Raw genomic sequence first — 20733 nt, 5'->3', positions numbered from 1 at the left:
GCAGCATCTGCAGCCAAATGAATCGTGGATATAAATGACTGTAACAAGTAACATTAAACGTGTCACACATTACGCTAGATTAAGTTACAAACGCTGCACGCGTTACACTGTCGCCAAATGTTACATTATAGGACATTGTTATGGTCCTTGGGGGGCGCTGTTTCCCCTGTTCTTTTGCAGCGTAGATTTGCAGTGTGTTGTGTTGAAGCGACGAGGTCCATTGTTTGTGTCAGAAACATGGGGGAAGCCGAGCCCGTTCCTGCGGACGAGAAACAGGCCGACTCTGGGTTAAGTTCCACAGATGAGTCGGTAATATGGAGCCAAGAGGTGGAAGTGTGTCTCTTTCACGCCATGCTGGGTCATAAACCTGTTGGTAAGCGAGTTATGTAAAGATTCCTCACCTAAAAACCAAGTAACATTGGCTAGGCCCCAGCCTTTAGCTAGCCTTTGCTAACTGGCTAACAGACAGATGAGCAGGATCATGCAAGGATACGTGAAATAACTTGTCGCCAGCTGGCGAGCTGGAATGAACATAGCTAAGAGAAGCCGAGAAGATTTTTATATGACCATAAACATAAATGTTTGCTGATCGAGTTTAGTATAACGTTAACTTTAGTATAACGTTAGTATCGTTATGCATCTGTCGATAACAGCAAGGCTAGTACGTTACGTTAACGTTAGCATGACAACATTAACGATAGAAAATGCATAGGGCTAACGCTACCTAATCAATTGTATTCAGTGTTAATATGCACCACAGTGGTTTTATGTTCTGTAGTAAGTTAATATACAGGCAATGTTAATGTTAACTATTCAGCCCATAACTTAGGCTAAGCAGTGCGCTAACTAAGGTTATCCTAACAGTAGCTAACGTTGACTGACGTTACGACAGGTGAGCAACTTATAGTTAATTTTCCTATTCATGGGTTTCATCAGGTCCCTTTCCACAGGTGTATTAATCAAGCACCATGCAGTCTGCATTGATAATTAAGGTGCTTGATTTTATACACCTGTGGAAAGGGACCTGATGAAACCATGAATAACATGATGGTATTACAATACCGGCCTATATTCTTCAGGCTTTTTAAAATCACTGTGTTTTGCTGAACTGATTTAAATAATGTCTGTAACGCAGGTGTAAACCGTCACTTTCACATGATATGTATTCGGGACAAGTTCAGTCAAAATATTGGAAGACAGGTGTCGTCGAAAGTCATCTGGGACCACCTTAGTACCATGTATGATATGCAAGCTTTGGTGAGTGTTCCAGTATGGAAATGCTTTTATTTCAGCCCAGCACACAATTGTCTCGACACAAACTCTTTATAATCCCAATCTGTTCATTACAGCATGAATCCGAAATATTGCCTTTTCCTAATTCTGAAAAGACCTTTGTACTACCAGAAGAAATCATTCAAGAGGTCAAAGAAGGTAAACATTATACTACATTACATTCACTTTTGCAGTTGTCCAAGGTTGTCATTTTTTGTTTGCATTGATTGTAGGAGTTGTAGGTGTATGAACTGATGGTTGCTTTTAACAGGCATGTGCTTGTCATTCAAACAGGTAAACTGGGCTCTGAAGATGATGTGAAGGAAGAGTTTAAAGAGGAACGTGATCCTCCTGCAACGCATGAAGAAGGTCCTTTTCTTGTTTATTCACACTTGTATTGATCATTTAATGTGTTTTTCCTTTTCTATCCTATTCTCGTTCATTCCTTCTGACGCGGACACTTAAAAAAAAAAAGCCCGCAAGCGTCGTTGCATCTCTCTTTTTCTGGAACGTTCTCCCCTTTTGGCACGCAACGTTGGCGCCCCTCACATTGGTCATTTGTGTCTCGTTTTCAAAGGTCTGGGTCCCAGTATGGCTGGCCAGGATATTGAGAGGTATGGACAGAAGAACACTTCTGCTCTGTTCCAAAACTCCTACTTGACCTTGTTAAAGACCAGAGACCGCTGTAGGGCAACAGAGAGCACACACACCATGTGCGTCTCTCTCTCTATCTCTCTCTATCTATCTATCTATCTATTTATCTATCTATCTATCTATCTATCTATCTCTATCTATCTCTCTCTCTCTCTCTCTCTCTCTCTCTCTCTTTCTCCATCTATATCTCTCTATTTCTATCTCTCTCTCTCACTCTCCTCCTCCATCATCTTCTCTCTCCTTGTCTCTATTTCCCTCCCTTTCACCACCCTTTTTCTGTACCTGCAGTTTGGCTAGTAAAAAGCAATAATGTCCTGTCATTTGTGTACATATCTCTATAAAAAGCATGGCATGCTTAATTTTCATGAGCTAAGTTTCGTATTTGTCTTTGAGAGGGATGAGATTCAGGGGGCTAAGGTGTGTCGTGGCATGTTTCATGGTGGTGGCTAGTTGAGGTGGAGTGTGCATTGAAAGCCAGTCGAATGATGTGGAACTTTTCTAACCTTTCCTCCCATGGCTAACACTTCCGCAGCAGTGGGGTTATTTCAAATCGTCTGTTGAATTTTCCTCTTGACACCTTGACGATAGTCCATGGAGTCCAGGATGACCATGGGTCTGTATTTCTGAATGTGTCTTCTTTTGGTTTTATGCAACAGTTATCCTATTTTGATTTTTCTCCCTCCAAGTATTGGCAATTAGAGTATTTGGATGTTATGCAGTACAAAATCTCAATCCCACCGGCATTTGAAGTCATAGCAGTTGTCCTGCATGCATTGAGACATGGTGGCGGAGTTAATTCCTTAGCCCCCATTAAACGGGTGCTCAAGCAGTTGGGATCCCACAAACAATGAGTGTAGACATGCAGTGTTGTCTGTCACCTCTTGTTTCGGGCCATTAATTTGGAGAAGATCGTCGTTCTTTTAAGATGTAACTGGACGTTTATTTGTGTTCCAACACACAGAAGCACTGCTCTTTTGAAAGTTGACCAAATTGCCTTTTTTTACTCATTGAGACAGTGTATTGTGTTGGTCATTTTTTATAGAATGTCTACATTTCATAAGGTGTACACTTTGGCATGTCAATCCTACTGTTTTTGTGATATTTTGGGATTGACATGGCAAATGTACGAATGCAATTGCCCCGCGAATAAACTCTGAATCTCAGACTAGCCACCTGAGTTTTAAGAATAGAGAAGGTTTTTGTCAAGCTCTCAATCATTCTCAACTGTCATCTCCCTTCTCTCTCTCTCTCTCTCTCTCTCTCTCTCTCTCTCTCTCTTTCCCGTTCTCCCTTTCCTCTCCCCTCATCTTCCCACCTGCCAGGCAGCAACTCCTCGGTGAAGATGGCCGTGGAGAAGCCAAGCGTGCGGGACAAGGAGAGGGAGCGGGAACGGGAGCGGTCCGAGAGGGCCCAGGGTGAGGCCGCCCAGCCCAAGGAGGTGGTGGGGGAGAAGAGGAAGAGGAACCGGGCCACCGAGAAGGTGCTCAGCTCCAGCAACCCCTCCAGCCCCGGCGGGGCCAAGCGGCGGCGGACGTAGAGTCCCCCAAAAAAGGAACAGTGCCCCGAGATGGACGTAGCCCTGAAGCCAGAGACAAATGGCAGGTGTCCTGACACAGTTATTTGGGGGTGAGGGAGCAAGGGGGGCGGGGGGGTTGGCTTGCTGGAGCAACAAGATTGATCTGTCGGCTGTGAAAGAAGGACCGGAGAATTGGAAATGTGAACATGTGTGTTGAGGTTCACAGAGAACTTACATTCTAAAAAATGTTCTTGAGGTCACAAAGGTGGCACACCGGTGACACCTGTAGAAAGACACACTGGTGCAGAGCAACACTCACTGTGTTGGTCTCTGCTGGAAACACTTCAGTCTGTGTTTTGTCTTGAAAACAAAAAAAACTATTGGTTCATGTAGGGCATCATGTAGTTTCCAGTCATGCCTACTAGTCAGGAGACGATTAGTTGTTTTGTTTTGCTGTGTGTCGCCTTTATGCTGTATGAAAGCTGCAAGAACTTGAAGGGAACAGGGTGGTGAAATGTGTAGGCTAACTCTCCTCGCTCAATGTAGAACAGAACGACACCACAAAGGGACTTTTGGACCTCAACCTGCACAAATGTGTGCAGTTGGATGAGCGCAAACATTTCTGGGCTCATGAGATTAAATCAAGCATGTTTAATGTTTTTATTTGGGCTTGGGCCATTACACTTGCTAGCAGCATCCATCATGAGGAGAGTCAAGAAGCGCACATATAATCAGAATAAAGTGTGGTGCTGTTGGTTGTGTCCATTGATACTTTTTTTTTCAGTTATCATTTCTGTGATTTTTGAGATCTATTGCTATGCAGAGTGAGAACACACTCAAGCAGCTAACTGTTCCTCTGCTCATCACATTCTAACCATTTTGTGTTTTTCTAATACCATTGGAAAGTGAAATGTATGATTTCTCAAAACACTCTTCAGTTTGCGCTAAATTTGAGCGTGATTGACTACAGAGAGCTAGTTACAGATTGCCAACACAGCTTGTGAGTCAATGTAGTGCAAAGAAATATGTTTTTAAATGTATATTAAGGATGTCTGCATATTCACCTGCCAGAAAGAGGGCCTAGCGGTGTGTTAAAAAATGTAGAATTGTGATGTTTTTTATTTCTTTTATTGCAGCTCCTTTGAACTGTTTTTAAGTATAATTTGCCTTTTTAATTTATTCTGCCTGCCCATTTTGTTAAAGGTTTATGCCTTTATTAAATTTCACTTTGGAATGGCTCTTTGGGTGTTGCCTCAGTTATGAACAATGGAATATTGTTGTATACCGTTCATTATATTATGACAAACTGGTGAAGGTAGTTAGAACAGTCGTCTGTTGGTTTATTCACATTAAAATAGCATCTTTAAGATCGAAAGTAGTCTTTGTGCTGCCAATACAACTTCTGCCCCTGCTGTATGGTCACTAAGACATGATCTCAAACGTCAGGGCATTTAATCTCATTCTCATCTGGAAATAAGTATCATTTCCCATGAATTTCTCAATTTAACATGCACATGGCACTGATGTAAATGGAAAGTACATCAGATCTATGTTTATACTATTATCCTGATGTTATAAAAAACTCATCATCAATAGCAGTACAAATGTTTGGCCTCATTTTCTCACCACAAAAGGTGCTTGGTGATGGTGACTTCATGCTTTGAAACAAAATAGTACATTTTGACCCAATTCATGCAGATTGTTAGTGTTATAGCACCAGAGTTATTTACTGTATATCTGAAACGTACCTCTCTCTGACGTAATAACTGGATCTAGGTGGCCTCTATAATTCATCAATTCCCCAGGCTAGACGTTTGCTGAATCATGTTTGTGTCTCACCCCTCGGCTCTGTACTTACTTTCATTTTCAGTCCGTCCCGATCCTCTTTAATCTCCCCCCTCAGTGCAGGATGCTGTGATGCAGTTGAGTTTCACTGCAGTCTCTCCCCACCACTCTACCGCATTGCTGTCTCAGAGAGGGGAGGGTGTGTGTGTGTGTGTGAGTTTGGGGTGTATTCACTGCGCAGGCAAAATTCGAGTCTGCCACCCCCTCGTAGGTGCACAGAGGAGCCTGGGCCAGAGAAGGCAGTCTGTGCTGCTCGAGGTAACAGCTGCAGGTAAGGGGCCGAACTTACCAAATTATACTGAAAATGATCAATGTTTTATCAGACCTGTATCATCTCAAACAAAATGTAGCCTATGTTGATACGCTAACTAGGTTGGACAGTAGCCCTAAGGCTTCAAGAAGTAAAAGGGCAAGTGCTACAAATTTTAATCAAATGTTTTGGAATTATGGAATATACACAGATTTTTGGAGAAGCAGAGGGTCAGGACCTTGTATCAGTGTTCATTTAGGGGAGATCCACCCACAGGACAAATCTTATTTTCACAAGGGGGATTTCAAATCTCAGACGAACGCTGAGACAGGGCTTTGGGAATGAAGCAGTCTCTGACCCACACTGCTTTGGCCTAATTGTCTGAGCTGAGAGTAAACAGCTCAGCCCACGGCTTCTGCTGGTGTGAAACGAAACCTGAATCATTGTAAACAGTGCAGTTTGTGCCTTAGAGTTTTGAGGCAGTGATGGTGTTAATCCAGATTGTGGTTATTGGATGCGGTACCTTTCAGTTGCTTCTTACGATCTCATGGTCTGATCATCAGTGTTATAGTGTAAATGTACTTGATCATTGCATCATGTCAGAAATACAAGCTCTTGACTCCATTTTTATTTTTGCTGGCTGTTTCATGCATAATAAAGTATATATATTTGGAAATAGGAAAAGAATGGTAAATCAAGCTAGAATATAGCATTTCTCTATCTACAATGATGCTTTCTTTAATTGTAAAATATAATACATAAGAAGAAATCAAATCATAATTCAGAATCTAAATTTGATTATTGCCACACCCCGTTTCAGCAGTGCACTGTGCGAGGGCCCCTGCCCTCTGTGACGATTCAGCATGGGGAAGGAGAAGATCCACATCAATATCGTAGTCATCGGCCATGTGGACTCAGGCAAGTCCACCACCACTGGCCACCTCATCTACAAGTGCGGAGGCATCGACAAGCGGACCATTGAGAAATTTGAGAAGGAGGCAGCTGAGGTGAGAGGACCTTTGCAGGTGACATCAGGCCCAGTCTGCTCATGCTCAGATTGTATGGATATATTAATGCTTTGCCTTCACAAATGAGCTCATCAGACATTGCCTGGGGGGGGGGGGGCGGGCATCCTCAATACAACGGCAACATGGAGGACAAGCGTATGCTGATGAAATGAGTGGATAGGTGAAAACATCAAATTTGTAAATGATGATGGATAATAAACTGATGGCCAGCAGCTAAGCAGGTGTGGACTTGGTTAGTACTTGGATGGGAGACATCCTTGGAAAGGTTGCTGCTGCAAGTGGTATTGCAGGGTGGCAAGTAGCACTCTTACCTCTGGCCAAAAAAAATCAATCCCAATGCTCCAGTGGACTGACGGGGACACTGTGCAGTAGGAGATGCTGTCTTTTGGATGAAATGTTAAACCGAGGTCCTGATTCACTGTGGTCATTAAATATCGCATGGCACTTGTTGCAAAAAGAGTAAGGGGTTCCCCGGTGTCCTGGCTAATTCAATCTGGCCTCCTAATTATCCTCTAGTGTAATTGGCTCATTCATTCATTCATTCATTCCCTCACTCTGTGCCCCAAACTGGTGTGTGGTGAGCGTTCTGGTGCATAATGGCTGCCGTGCATCACCCAGGTGTGTGCTACACATTGGTAGTGGTTAGTGAGGTTCGCCCTTGATAAAGCACTATACACTATGGATACCTTGATAAAGCACTATACACTATGGATACCTTGATAAAGCACTATACACATGCAAGTTGTTGTTGTAGATGTGTTTGAAGGTGTCGATGTGTCTTCAAGCAGAGACTGTTGACACATTATCACAAATGCAGTGATTGCTTATCTGATTTTTTTATTTATAACATGTTGTCATTGAAATATTGCTATGCCAATGCTTTCAAGGTAGACCCACCCATATTTGGTGGTTTGTAAGCAACAACAGCAATTTTCTACATAATTATGATGATCTGATTACAGTGTTTGAATCAATTACATATCTCTTGTCCTAACAGCGTAGACAATTGTAAACAATTTAGGTAGTATCGAGGGAAAATATAAGAGTGTCCTTCTTGTTATGGACACAAGATGGAGCTGCGACACAATGCAGTGTTCAGCTGGTCTGCTGTGTGTTGCTACAGATGGGAAAGGGATCCTTCAAGTATGCTTGGGTCCTGGACAAACTGAAAGCCGAGAGGGAGAGGGGCATCACCATTGATATCTCGCTCTGGAAGTTTGAGACCAACAAATACTACATCACCATCATCGATGCCCCTGGACACAGGGATTTCATCAAGAATATGATCACTGGAACCTCACAGGTCTGGCCAGGCTCCCATGCTGAATTCTGGATTGCCTTTGTATCATACATTTGAATCAGTGTTTTTGATTGTCCTATTTATTTGACCTCAAACTAGGGGTTATGTTGTAATCTTTTCTTGGACTTATAAAGCGAAGCGTTTTGCATGCTTTTTACATATAAATGACATTAGGCTACCATATCTATCTAATCTCAACCCATAACTTTCACTTTCAGTTTTGAATTGCTATATGAACTACTATGTAGCATGAGGATTATGTGTGTGTTGAATACAATGTTAATATTCTATCACATTGAATCACTTAACTACTTCTTAACTGTTAATAGAAGTTCTCACTGAATCTTCATTAATGCACCCTGTTTTTCTCCTGAGCAGGCTGACTGTGCAGTGCTGATCGTGGCAGCTGGGGTGGGCGAGTTTGAGGCGGGCATCTCCAAGAACGGCCAGACCCGCGAACACGCCCTGCTGGCCTACACGCTGGGCGTCAAGCAGCTGATCGTGGCGGTCAACAAGATGGACTCCACCGAGCCGCCCTACAGCGAGAAGCGCTACGAGGAGATCGTCAAAGAGGTCAGCGCCTACATCAAGAAGATCGGCTACAGCCCCGCCGGAGTGCCCTTTGTGCCCATCTCTGGTTGGCATGGGGACAACATGCTGGAACCTTCCTCCAATGTGAGTTCTAAATAAACCTTCTCTCAGTTCTGCCATTCACGTTCCCTTTCTTTCTTCTTCCTCCCTTCTCTGTCTCGACACACTTCAAGATGCTCTCAAGCCCTATAATGTTCACAAAGATTTAAACAGAGTTTTTTTTTTTATCCAGAGCTTTTATTTAAGTGTTGGCCAGTATTTATCAGTGCAAAAGTGCTTCACTTTTAAATGTGAAGCCTATCTTTCTGATAGTTCTTTAAACAAACTACACCAAGCCTAACGTCAGTTGAAATGATCAGAAGAAATAAAATGTCGCACAATATGGTGTGGATTCCAGACTGCACAGCCCAGAGGCTCTGCCATGCATGAAATAAGAGGTACTAACCTCACTGTGTACCATTAGGATGTTTACCATTCCCATTAGGATATCAGTAGGATGCACTGTGTGCTCTGTAGATGCCCTGGTTCAAAGGCTGGAAGCTGGACCGGAAGGAGCACCATGCGAGTGGGGTGACCCTACTGGAGGCTCTGGACACCATCATGCCCCCGTCTCGCCCCACTGACAAACCCCTGCGTCTGCCCCTGCAGGACGTCTATAAGATAGGGGGTATGGTCCAGCTATGAGCATCATACTAATTAATCAGATATACTGTATGTACTACTCTCTGTAACATATTTCAAGGATTTGCATTCCATGTTGTGATCTTTTTATTTGATTTCTGCAGATTATCATTGTATTAGATACATTTTAACTAGAAGTGCTTAGAATATGTGGTAGTTTCATTGTTTTGTTGACTTAAGGTGTGTGTGTGTGTGTGTGTCTCTGTCTGTCTGTCTGTCTGTCTGTCTGTCTGTCTGTCTGTCTGTCTGTCTGTCTGTCTGTCTCTCTCTCTGTCTGTCTCTCTGTCTGTCTCTCTGTCTCTCTCTCTGTCTCTCTCTGTCTCTCTCTGTCTCTCTCTGTCTCTGTCTGTCTGTCTATCTGTCTGTCTGTCTGTCTCTCTGTCTCCAGGTATTGGCACTGTGCCGGTGGGCCGAGTGGAGACGGGAGTCCTGAAGCCAGGCATGGTGGTGACCTTTGCCCCGGTGAACATCACCACTGAGGTCAAGTCTGTGGAGATGCACCACGAGACTCTGAGTGAAGCGCTGCCCGGCGATAATGTGGGCTTCAACGTGAAGAACGTGTCCGTGAAGGATATTCGCCGTGGCAACGTCTGTGGGGACAGCAAGGTTGACCCCCCTCAGGAAGCCTCAGGCTTCATTGCCCAGGTAGGACACACACACACACACACACACACACACACACACACACACACATAAACACACATATGAACAGACGTACACAGTCACTACACTGGCATGCTCTTGTACAGCAATGTATAGCAATTTAACCCTTTGGTCACCCCCCCCTCCCCTCACTATCCCTCTTCAACCTCCCTTCCCCATCCACAGGTCATCATCCTGAACCACCCTGGCCAGATCAGCGCTGGCTACTCTCCGGTCATCGACTGCCACACAGCTCACATCGCGTGCAAGTTTGCCGAGCTCAGGGAGAAGATCGACCGGCGCTCAGGCAAGAAGCTGGAGGACAACCCCAAGACCCTCAAGTCCGGGGATGCCGCCATCGTGGAGATGCTACCTGGCAAGCCCATGTGTGTGGAAAGCTTCTCCCAGTACCCTCCTCTGGGTGAGTTGTTATAGAGTCTCATCTTTTATCTGCCCCTCTTCGCAATAAACCTCTGAAGTTTGTTTACAAAAAGGACCCAAAGCTGCCATCTTTGCAAAGAAAGTGCCTAGATCTCCTTATATGGGCAAAGATGGCAGCTTTTGGGTCATTTTTGTAGGCAAACGGAAGAGTTCCATGGCACCTTAGACTTGGCTACTCACCTTAGACTTACATTTGTTCATTTGACAGACTACTTCATTCAAAGTGGCTTATAAAGGAGGTGGTATAGAATCTAGTCAAGTCAAAGAATCTCAACATTCAAGCACTGAAAGAGTGTGACTGTAACAGAATTAGAAAAGCAAGGCATTATGGAAGTCATGGTTATTGCTTCACATATCATTAGAATGGAAAACCTTTTCTGGCCTGGATACCACAGAGCTACAGAAATCAGTTTCAATGTAGACTTTTCTTGGATCCTGAACCAAAGTCCTTTTAGGCAAGTGCCTCCATTCGGCGGCCATATTGCAACGCTTTTTGGGCACTTATCGGGCTTCTATTTCGGCAGAAATGCGCGTGCGCAAGGCTTCACCAATCTCGCTCCAGCGGTGAGATCACAACACATGATTGGCACGATGTCTTCACAACACACCACATTATTGGCTCAATGTATTCACATGTCAACGTTTTGACGCGGAAGGGGTATGATATGTGTAGACAACTGCCATATTGGTGTTTTTCTATGGAGGATTTTTTGAGTGCTGTGTCTCCTCATTAGAAAGTCTGCCCGAACACTCTAAGGTTGTTGGCTGATATTTGATAACACCCTGCTGACCCAGACTGCAGCCATAAGATGATGATTGATGATGCATAGGATGCATATAATATATCTTTAATTATTAATTACTAATTAATCATCGCCTGGTGCCTTGTGTCCCAGGGTAGCTTTTAGCTAAATTAGCTGATATTAAAGGGAAACTTGGCAGGATTTCCCCCTCTGCTGGAGAAATTGTGCAATATGCTATTTCAAACTGTGGAAAAAGGTAACGATAAAGCACATGGATTTGTTTACAAGCTAGCAAAACGGTTAGCATAAGTTCGGCAGACAATGTGGATGTTACAAGGTAAGAAACACAATTTAAAACGAGTTTCTTGTTTCTCACTTCTCTTTCCGGGACGGTAGTCTCAATGTTACAAGGTTGGTTTTCCGCCTGGGGACGCTAGGGGCAGCGGGAAAAGTCACCATTTTCACCGGAACAGGTCATTTAACCATCCAAATGATTTCTAAACGGGTTTATTACGTTGAAATAGTTGCCAAGTTCCCCTTTAAAGCACACATTGTAATGCTCTGTGGGACTTAGCCTACTGACATGCTGACATGAGAACATTCTTCCTTTAATTCTTCCCTCATTCCCACATGCACAGAACCCCATTATATTGAATGGGCTTATCTGCTTGTTTCTGTCAGTAAGAAACGCATTATTTTGGCCTAGTGAGGATTATGGCCATAGAGGTGAAAAGGTCACATGCTGAACACTGAGGCGAAGCAGGACACTGATAAGCCTGTATGTACCTCACTGTCTGACCTTCCTCTGTGGCTTTTGATCTTCCTCACTGATCTGCCCATGACTGGCCTGGCCTGGAACACATACTCTAACTGTGTAAAGAAGCACAGAGCACATGTCATCCATTAACAGGTCAATCTGGTGCTCACACAGGCTTTTGCTCAAGCTCCCTCATGCCGCATGTAAAGTTTAGATAAGTGCATGGAAGCATATGTCTCACATCACAGTCCCCTGTGTCTCTCGCTGTCTGCTAATCCCACTTCCACTTAACAAGCCTGGCCTGGGCAGTATGGCCTTTAGTGGGAAAGCAAAGCACACATGCAGTCGCTTTCACAGGTCAGTCCAATTTCAGAAGAGCTCTTCACTTTCCCCTGTAGAGAAGGCAACAATTTCATATCCAAAATGGATGGACGTGATTTTGAGCAAATGTTTCTTGGTAGGTGAATATGTAGAACTGAAAGCATGCGAGAAGATCTATTTGTAAAAATATAATTGTCTGATAATTAAGTGTATGATAGATAATGTGTTGTCTATACCAGTCTGTACTTGGTGTTGGTGGTGTGGGCCATTCTCCTCCCCTTCATGTGTTCAGTCTGTGCTTGGTGTTGGTGATGAGGCCCATTTCCCCTCAGTTCTAGCCTTGTCTGGATCTGATGTTCCCTGTACTGCATCACACGGCACATGTCGTCAATTTAGTTGCTCAATCAGATTTCACACACTGATGTTGCCTCTTAGAAACCCCTTCGTTGTCCTCTGGCTTGCCATATCAGCCAACATCTTGTACTTGTTCCCCCAGTGTTTACATATTTCAGGGCTTTAATGTTTTTTTTTTTTTCCTTTCTTTTTTTTTAAATTTTCAAACTCAACAATAACGGAGTCCATGTCCTGAGACTCTGTAATCGGGTTCATGTCAAACACAGACATTTCAAGCTTGCACTATCATCCCTGGAACGCTAAAACACTCGCACACTGAGTGCCGAGAGAGGCTGTAACTCAGCATCTCGGAGGGCCATTAAAAGGCTGAGTGACAGCAGTTTTGTGTGCAAACACTGGAAAAGATGGCATGTCTTTCTCTTTCCAGGCCGTATTGATGTGCTCGTAAAGGGCGCTCGGCCGTGATTTCCAGCCCCTCTTCCACATGATGACGGACTTATGGCTCCGGCCGTAATTCACAGCGTGTCGAGCGCCTTGATTTCCCCCTCGTGACTCTTCTGTGTTTATGTGTGTGTGTGTGTGTGCGTGTGTGTGTGTTGTCCATGTGCCTTAGATTATGTGTTTATGTTAAGGGTGTGCATAAAGGCAGAAAGACAGATGTGTGTGTATGTGTGTATTTGTGTGTGTGTGTATTTGTGTATGAGTTTGAATTAATTTCAGTACATAATATCTTTGTGTGTGGTTGTATGCTCTTGTTTATCTCTCTCTGTATGATTGTGTATGTGTGTGTGTGTGTGTGTGTGTGTGTGTGTGTGTGTGTGTGTGTGTGTTTGTGTGTTGGCACATCGCAGGGCGCTTCGCTGTCAGAGACATGCGTCAGACTGTTGCAGTGGGCGTCATCAAAAGTGTGGAGAAGAAGGTCGGTGGCTCGGGCCGGGTGACTAAGTCCGCCCAGAAAGCTCAGAAGGTCACCAAATGAGCACCTGGAACGAGCGCACCACCAAGGCAAACGCCAACCAAGACAACAAGCAGACGTGCCACCATGCTAACCATTAGCCTAGCCACAGTCCCTCTACTTCTGCCTTCCGATCACCCTCTCCACTGGGTGTGTCCCAAATCCCTCCCCCCTCTTCAGCTTATGTGCTTGCAGCACCTGGATGGGTGGATGGGTCTTAACCAGACAGAGAGCAATGAGCATGCCCAATATTTTATCTGAGCTGTCTGCGAGTGTCTGTCGTTTAACTGGTCCTGCCACTCTGCTTTTGCACCCCCCCCCCTCTTTCAGCTGAGACCATTACGCTATGGAAGAGGGGATTTAGCCACTGAGACTGATCTAACAGAGGTGTCTGAAGTATCAAATGAATGAGGTGAAAGGTAGAGATGAGGAGGAGACCAGACAAGTGTCAACTGTCCAAGTCAGAAGGGAAAGTTTTCAAGAGGAGCAAAATATGTTGCATAACCACTTGTATAAACAAAAGCAGGTGCTGTTATGAGTGAAATTCATCAGAAAGAAACATAGTGGGAAATGACTGACTATGGTTGAATAATATTTTGTCTATGAAAATGAAACTGTATGTTTTAAAGGTATTCTATTATAGAGTCCTACTATAGCATTCATCTTTACAGTCTATCTTTGTTTGCTGTAGGCTACACACTGGCATCCTCTATTCAGAGCACAGTAGGAATTTCAACAAGGGAAGATTATGTGAATGTCTTAAGTTAGAGTGTTTAAAATCCAGCAGCAGCATTGCTGCCATCTATGCAGTGAGTTGGATCTAAAGAGAAAAAGAAAGAAAATGTTTCTCTGTACTATGTATAGCTTTTTATTGAAGATTGATAAAAGATTATTGTCCTCCTTTATTAATTTCTAGAGGCTTGTGTCCTGTTTTGACTTGTCTGTATGGCAATGTGAACCATAGTCCTGCGTGAGTTTGAGTGTAAATGTTTTATATGTGGTACTAAAATAGAGTGTTTTCTGGGTCGGGTCCAGCAGCTCCCTGTAAATCAAGTAAACCAAGAGATGCCATTTTACCTCACAAAACAGATAGCAAAGACACATCTGAAATGATACCATAATTATTAGGAAACATATTATTATTAACCTTTATGAACAGTGATTGTATACGGGCTCTGCAGAGATTCTGTGTTGGTTCTGGACTGTGTGATTTTATCCGTTGTGTTCTTTTATGATACCTGAATCATTGGAAACAAGAACTGTCTGCTGTAAGAGATCAGCGGGGTGTTTGTGATGTGTCATACTGTGAAGCGAGACCTGAAAAATAGAAGCTGTACCAAATCATTTCCTCTAGCGTTTCTCTCTGTGGGTAATCGTCATTCCACACACAGTACAGATTGCATATTGATTTCATGTGCGCCTTGTGCTTATTTATTACGATTTATTCCTGTGTGGTTATTCATATTTGTTTATTGACGGGCTAGTCAGCCCCTCAGCAGGGGTTTGTTTTGTTGTGTATTTGTTAGTCATTGTTTGCCTTGGAGCCATGAGTTTGTGACCTTGAGAATGACAAAGCGATGATTAAAACAATATATTGCACACACAGTTCACGCATCCTTCTGAGTTCAATTCTTTTATGATTATATGGACGTGCACAATTCGAGTGTGCCCACAGATGATCGAAATGAAATTGCTTCAATCTAAGATGTATTGTTTCTTGTGTCCAATCAATTGCTCATAGAGTTCAGAAATATAACTTAGATGTTAGAGATTAGTTCATGACACGCTGTCCTTTCAGATTAAATGGCATCAAAGAAAGAATAATTTATTTGGAAGAGATGCACTCTGGGTGTGTCAACTTGGACATTATTCACTCCTGATGTAATCACAAGGAGATCAGTGATCATATTCAGTTCATTTTGACTCTTTGCAGGAAAGACATTAAAATGTATATTAAAATGTATATTTTTAACCCTTGGCAATTGTGAAATATACCGTAAACGTGTATAAATATGACCACTGTGTGATTAAGCATTTGCACAATTGTGAAAAGTGTTGAAAACTAGTCATGAAAAATGAAATGAAAACACAGCTGAAACACAGTAGAATTCCTTATTTCATGTTACAGATAACTTTACATAAAACCTTAAAAATCCTGTAGTAGAAATGTTCAAGTTGACTGGTATGTAGCAGACACTTTTATCACACCAGAAACACCAGCTCACAACAGTGGCTTCGGGAAATCAAACCCATGCTGATCAATTGTCAGGCATTGATGTTCCCACTGCTCCATCATGCCTGCAATATGAGGTAACTCATGCAAACCTATGAAATTACTTTTTTTACGTTCACTGATTGAGGTCTTCTATGTAATTACAATTTAATATAAATGTGAATTGTAATAAGGATGTCATTGCCTGGAAGGTTGAATGATGCCTTGGAGGCTGAGGGCAGTGGATGAGAACCCAAGCAGGTGGGAGAGGACTGCCAGACAGACTGGACACAGACAGGATGAGGTGGACGTGTCCTTTGATGGGGAGCCAGTAATGTTTCTGAGAGACAGTACTAAGACACTGCCAGAGGCGGGAGGTTGGTGATGGAAGCTGCAGCTGGACCACCTGGAGCGTGTGAGGGTATCTGGAGCTGCGGACTTACTCATCAAAAGACCGGCCAGGAGGAGGAGTGAGGGAAGCACTCATGAAAAAAAAGCTCTTTTCAGGTTCTTTCAGAAGTTTGTTTCAAAGTAAGCTTTTGTATGGAGAGCCTAAGGATACTCTCCATGCACTAACAAAATGTTTTGCATGAGTGCTCATTAAATGAATATGTGTAGAGCAACTTTTAATACACAAAGAGCTTTATGTTGGCAAAGGACTGTTTACAACCACAGAGGGCCTTGTCTAGTGCAAACACTGGGGATGTATCAAAAGTGACTTGGAAAGGCAGTGGTTACCCAAAACCTCACCCTAATACGCTATCCAATACACACCCTCTCGGTCACAATGGTCAGCCAAATTCCCTTTGCCTTTTCACCTCTCATATTTAATACGGATCAGGCTTTTTAATTTGAATGAGTCAGGGATTTCCATTCTGACGTGGAATGGACTGACAGGATCTCCCCTAACCTTCTCAATTCACAGGCCATGGCTCATCTTTTTATTAGCCTGAAGTAATCCCAGGCATATGACTCAAGGTAAACAACATACTCAGTTCAATTATTTTTGACCGTTTCAAAGAGCTCAGCAGTTAGGTATATCCCTTAATTCGTTCTCATTCTCAGAAGTGGATCTTGAGTCACAAAACACTTTATGGTCACTGGCTCTGTATAAGGCGGCTGAAGAACCTATAAGAGCTCTTGATTATGTCCTTTAAAAGATGCAGCTGTGGGGTAGAGCTGATCAGAGGAGTTAAACTGGTTGAACTCAGCTGTCTCTTTCACGAGGCTGTTTAAAGATGGCTGCCGAGATGCTCTCAGATGAATTAGTAATCAACTGTCGTCTCGCATGAGAGCAGAAATACACACCATCTGGATTCACAGCACATCAGGGAATGCATGTCAAACACACAAGCATGCATAAACATGTTTGTTGGGTGTACTTGTAAACTAATCAGTATGCCATGTACAGTGATCACAAACAGAAGAAGACAGAGAGATTCCAAAACACAATTTTGGAGAAACATCAATGTACAAAGGTCAAAAACTAAGCAGAATCCTGCTATGAACTATAAATATGACTCAATAGCTATTATATATATATAGAAAGTAGTTTGTTTTAAAGGTCATTCATTGATATGCCCAGACAACAAATCACAATCTTCTGACAGCAGATGGCGCTGTGACACTGCATTTCCATTGCAGATTTGGCCAATAGAATTCACATAGTTTTTTTACAAGCTTGCTGATGAAATGTATTGCCTGATAAGCCCTTTGTAATGAAACTACCAAATGCACATACACACATGTTCACACGCACACACACAGAGACCCATACACACATACAGCAATTCACTTTCTCTCTATCTCTGTCTGACACACACACACACACTCACACACAGCGCGACAGTCTAGCTCTAGCGTGCAGGAGTTGTCACCTGAACAGATTGCCTGTGGTTTCCCACTGGCTGCTTCTCCACCTGAGCTTGTAACTGTTTACGATCTGCTGATAAGGCCTCAGGCCTGGGGGACAGAGAGAGAGAGAGAGCGCTCTGGAGCACTGCTGGGAGTTGAAACTTACCCCAACATTTACATTTACACATTTGTCAGAGAATATTCACCCAAAGCTTCCTGCAGATGAGGTGGGGGCACAGGGGAAGTGGATTTTAGAGGAGTACGGTCAGTGGTCATCTTCAGTGAGTCATGGCTGAGACGGGCAATGATTCTACCGTAAGGAATGAATCATTCACCTCCTTCACATCTCCATAGCATGATTCAGTATCCAGACATTGTCTTCCATTGAAACAAATGAAACGCTGACGCAAACACCAGTGAAGGGCACGTATACGTCACACCAACTCAGCTCCGAGGCAATTTCATTCCCAGCTCCTTAACGACAGTGGGAATAAAATGCAGTGTTGATTCGTGTGGAGAGAAATGTCGCAATTTTCTTCATAGTCGTCGTTATCGCACCCTGGGAGTCTCACAAGGTGGCAGGCAAACGAGCTTTTAAATGAATTTTCAGGCAGAATCACACATTTGTTAATGGCATGCATTTGTTCTCTCCCATCCGCTGCACGCGTGAAAGGAGGCGCGGGCGCCTGGAGCTCTGTTTTAAATGATAAGTGAATAATTACCATGGCCGACTTAGGATGCGAAACACGGCAAAGCCAGCCAGCAATGGCAGCAATGTATTGTGTGTGTGTGTGTGTGTGTGTGTGTGTGTGTGTGTGTGTCTGTGTGTGTGTTAAATTAAGCGGTCAGGTCCATTGTCAGTGCCTTCAGTTGTTGACCATGATTCATGGTCTTCCTGCCAAAAAAAAGGCTATTTGTGGAGAGAACGATGTTGATATGGGGGTGGTGTGTGAACGAAACCGTTGCATCACACAGCATTGACACAAAAATGACTAAGATCTGCACGTCTGGCCAGTGCGGGAAGCAGGCCATATACTGATTTAAACTCAATCTTACCTGAAATGTGAACTTTTTCCAAATCCAATGAGCAGTGGATGTATGCAGTGCCTGTCTCCAAAGCAGATCTACATGAATGCATCTGTGCACATATTCGTTTGTGTGTGTGTGTGTGTGTGTGTGTGTGTGCCTCTGTGTGTGTGTGTGTGTAGGGTGTGCTGTAGGACTCAATCAGCACAGACACACACCACTCTCAACTTTGTGACATTTACAAGAAGTAATTGCCCAAGGAGAGTAGACAGGCTAGTGTGGTTGACCTTGACTTCTGCAGTCTTTCAAGGTGACGCCTCTGGGGAGTAGGCTGAGGGACAGTGAGAGAGGACAAGTGTTTAGACCGGATTAGAGGCAGCGCCTCTGGACTCCTGCAAGGCCTGTCTGTCCTCTTCCTGCTCGGTCATCACCTGTCAGCTCTGTGGACAGCCGAGCCAAAGCAGGTCCAGCTCCTGTGCCTTGTGAACCAGTCAGGCTGAGTTATTGGGCCTGATGGGGGACTGTGTGGGGGACCGAGGAGCCCTCTGCCAGCCATAAAGGGCCACTGTGTCAACGTCCATAAACACACACTGTGTACCTCTGAATGTGTGTATGACCGTAACACTACCAGCAGACTGATTTAATGGGCATGGACACTGCAACTGCTCTTACTCAGAGAAAGCAGTCACGCAGGTTTCAGAAGGCACTGATCGTTTAAAACTGTGCGTGTGCGTGTGTGTGTGTTGTGTATGTGTGTGTGTATGTGCATGGATATTTCTGAGGTTTTGGGTGTGAATGTTACAAAATTCTATGGTAGGGCCCTCAAGTTTTGAGCTTTGCTTGGAGTAAGATTTGTTGGGGGTCGTTTGGATACATAGGTTGCGTGCGTATGTAGCCTGTGCATGTTGAAAATCTACAGATCCCGATGTCATATATATATTATATTCAGTGTGATATTTCAGATTGTTCTTATACTTAAAATGGAAGCCATTCACTGAGGCTAGCTTTACACGACAACGATCTGAACACAATCCGCAAAAGTGGCGTTGCGTTCCCACTTTTTATTTTGCGTTTAGACGAGCGTCTTTGGGTGGAAATCTGCATGCACACGGTGACGCAAAAGTGTGTGAAATTTGATGTAGTATGCATGCCAGGTGGCTAGGTGGTACTGTGAAGCACTGCCATACAACACCAAGAGTGTGCGCATGCGTTGAAACTTCCTTCTACTTCTCTCCGTAGTAGCGCGAAATAGCCCACAGTCGAAAACCAAAACATGGTGAAGAAGGACTCCTGAATAGCTATCAAAGCAGCTAAGGCAACTTGAATGTCCGACTGATGGAAATAATCCGACATGTTTGTTGTTGTTTGGCTGTACTGCACATGGATATGACGTCAACGCGTATGCGAGGATAGCCAGCGTGAGCAGCTCAGAGCACACTTTTGCGTTTTCAACCCTTTAGACAGGAACGCGACGGTGGAGCGTCTTTAAGATTTCCACTCTGGAGGGTGGGTTAATTTTTTTGCGATTTTAAGCCCCAAAAACGCTGTCGCCGTCTAAACGAAAGGCACATCTGATAAAATATTTTGTCGGTTTCACCCGGGAGCATTGTCATGTAAAGCCGACCTGAATAACATAGCGCATGAGTAATTATGTGTGCATGTCTTTGTTTGCAGATGCTCTGTTGCACTTGCCATCCACCAAACAAATCACCAGCATTTCAGACATGAGGCCATCAGTAGCTCGTCTGCTGTCACGAAAAACCAGCGTATCTTGTATCGCCGAGACCAGGAGGGCCAGCTTGTCCTCCTCTCTCCTCTTTTGGAGAGATGGCGGCTTTTTGCAAACGATCCAAATATAACAGAGACTGATAAATAATTTAGCACGAGCATTGAATAATTCAGGGCACGTATTAAAGTCTGGTGGCTGCGAGCGTTTTGGCCGGTGCGTGTAAGGGAGACAAATGCTCTCAGAGCGGAGCACAGCACCGGGGTTTGTCCACACATGAGCAGAGCAGACACACTTTTTTCCTCACTCTCTTTTTTTTGGCGAGACAGGTTTGCCGAGTCTGATCCAGCCATAGATTTTGCACATTAGCATAAACAAATTACTTACGGTACAAACATGCTGGGAAAATAAACCCTTGATTTTTCCAGAGTGGAGAGCAAGAAGAAAACACACACAGAGAGAGAGAGACACACACACACACACACACACACAAACTCTCTCTCTCTCACACACAGACACACACATAGGTGGCCTCGTTCACTCCTTATCAAGTTGACAAAACAAA

The 20733-nt window shown here is 43.8% G+C and overlaps 2 protein-coding genes across 4 annotated transcripts; both read left to right on the top strand.

Annotated features, from left to right (window-relative positions):
• The first annotated feature begins 214 nt into the window (after positions 1-214).
• Positions 215-4680, top strand: mrgbp (MRG/MORF4L binding protein). Of its 3 annotated transcripts, XM_076276421.1 has the most exons (6): positions 215-373; positions 1136-1257; positions 1350-1431; positions 1567-1641; positions 1850-1886; positions 3249-3474. In XM_076276421.1, exons 1-6 carry the CDS (start codon positions 238-240, stop codon positions 3343-3345), a joined length of 549 nt encoding a protein of 182 aa, XP_076132536.1. In that variant the 5' UTR covers positions 215-237; the 3' UTR covers positions 3346-3474. The 3 variants fall into 3 exon arrangements, with proteins under 3 accessions (XP_076132536.1, XP_076132535.1, XP_076132534.1); XM_076276420.1 differs by lacking the exon at positions 1850-1886 and having other exon boundaries at positions 3249-4680; XM_076276419.1 differs by lacking the exon at positions 3249-3474 and having other exon boundaries at positions 1850-3242.
• Positions 4681-6399: 1719 nt separating this feature from the next.
• On the top strand, positions 6400-14889 carry LOC143114358 (elongation factor 1-alpha 2). The gene is made up of 7 exons (XM_076275907.1): positions 6400-6544; positions 7689-7868; positions 8244-8540; positions 8973-9123; positions 9526-9782; positions 9966-10200; positions 13247-14889. The coding sequence occupies exons 1-7, from the start codon at positions 6401-6403 to the stop codon at positions 13372-13374; spliced, it is 1392 nt and encodes a 463-aa protein (XP_076132022.1). The 5' UTR covers position 6400; the 3' UTR covers positions 13375-14889.
• The last annotated feature ends 5844 nt before the right edge of the window (positions 14890-20733 follow it).

The sequence above is a fragment of the Alosa pseudoharengus genome, unplaced genomic scaffold, assembly GCF_046254945.1.
Source record: "Alosa pseudoharengus isolate Yale_2024_CS ecotype anadromous, Long Island Sound unplaced genomic scaffold, YU_APseudo_1.1 YU_APseudo_1.1_scf_9, whole genome shotgun sequence".
Lineage (NCBI taxonomy): Eukaryota > Metazoa > Chordata > Actinopteri > Clupeiformes > Clupeidae > Alosa > Alosa pseudoharengus.
This window is presented reverse-complemented; position numbering and strand designations above follow the sequence as displayed.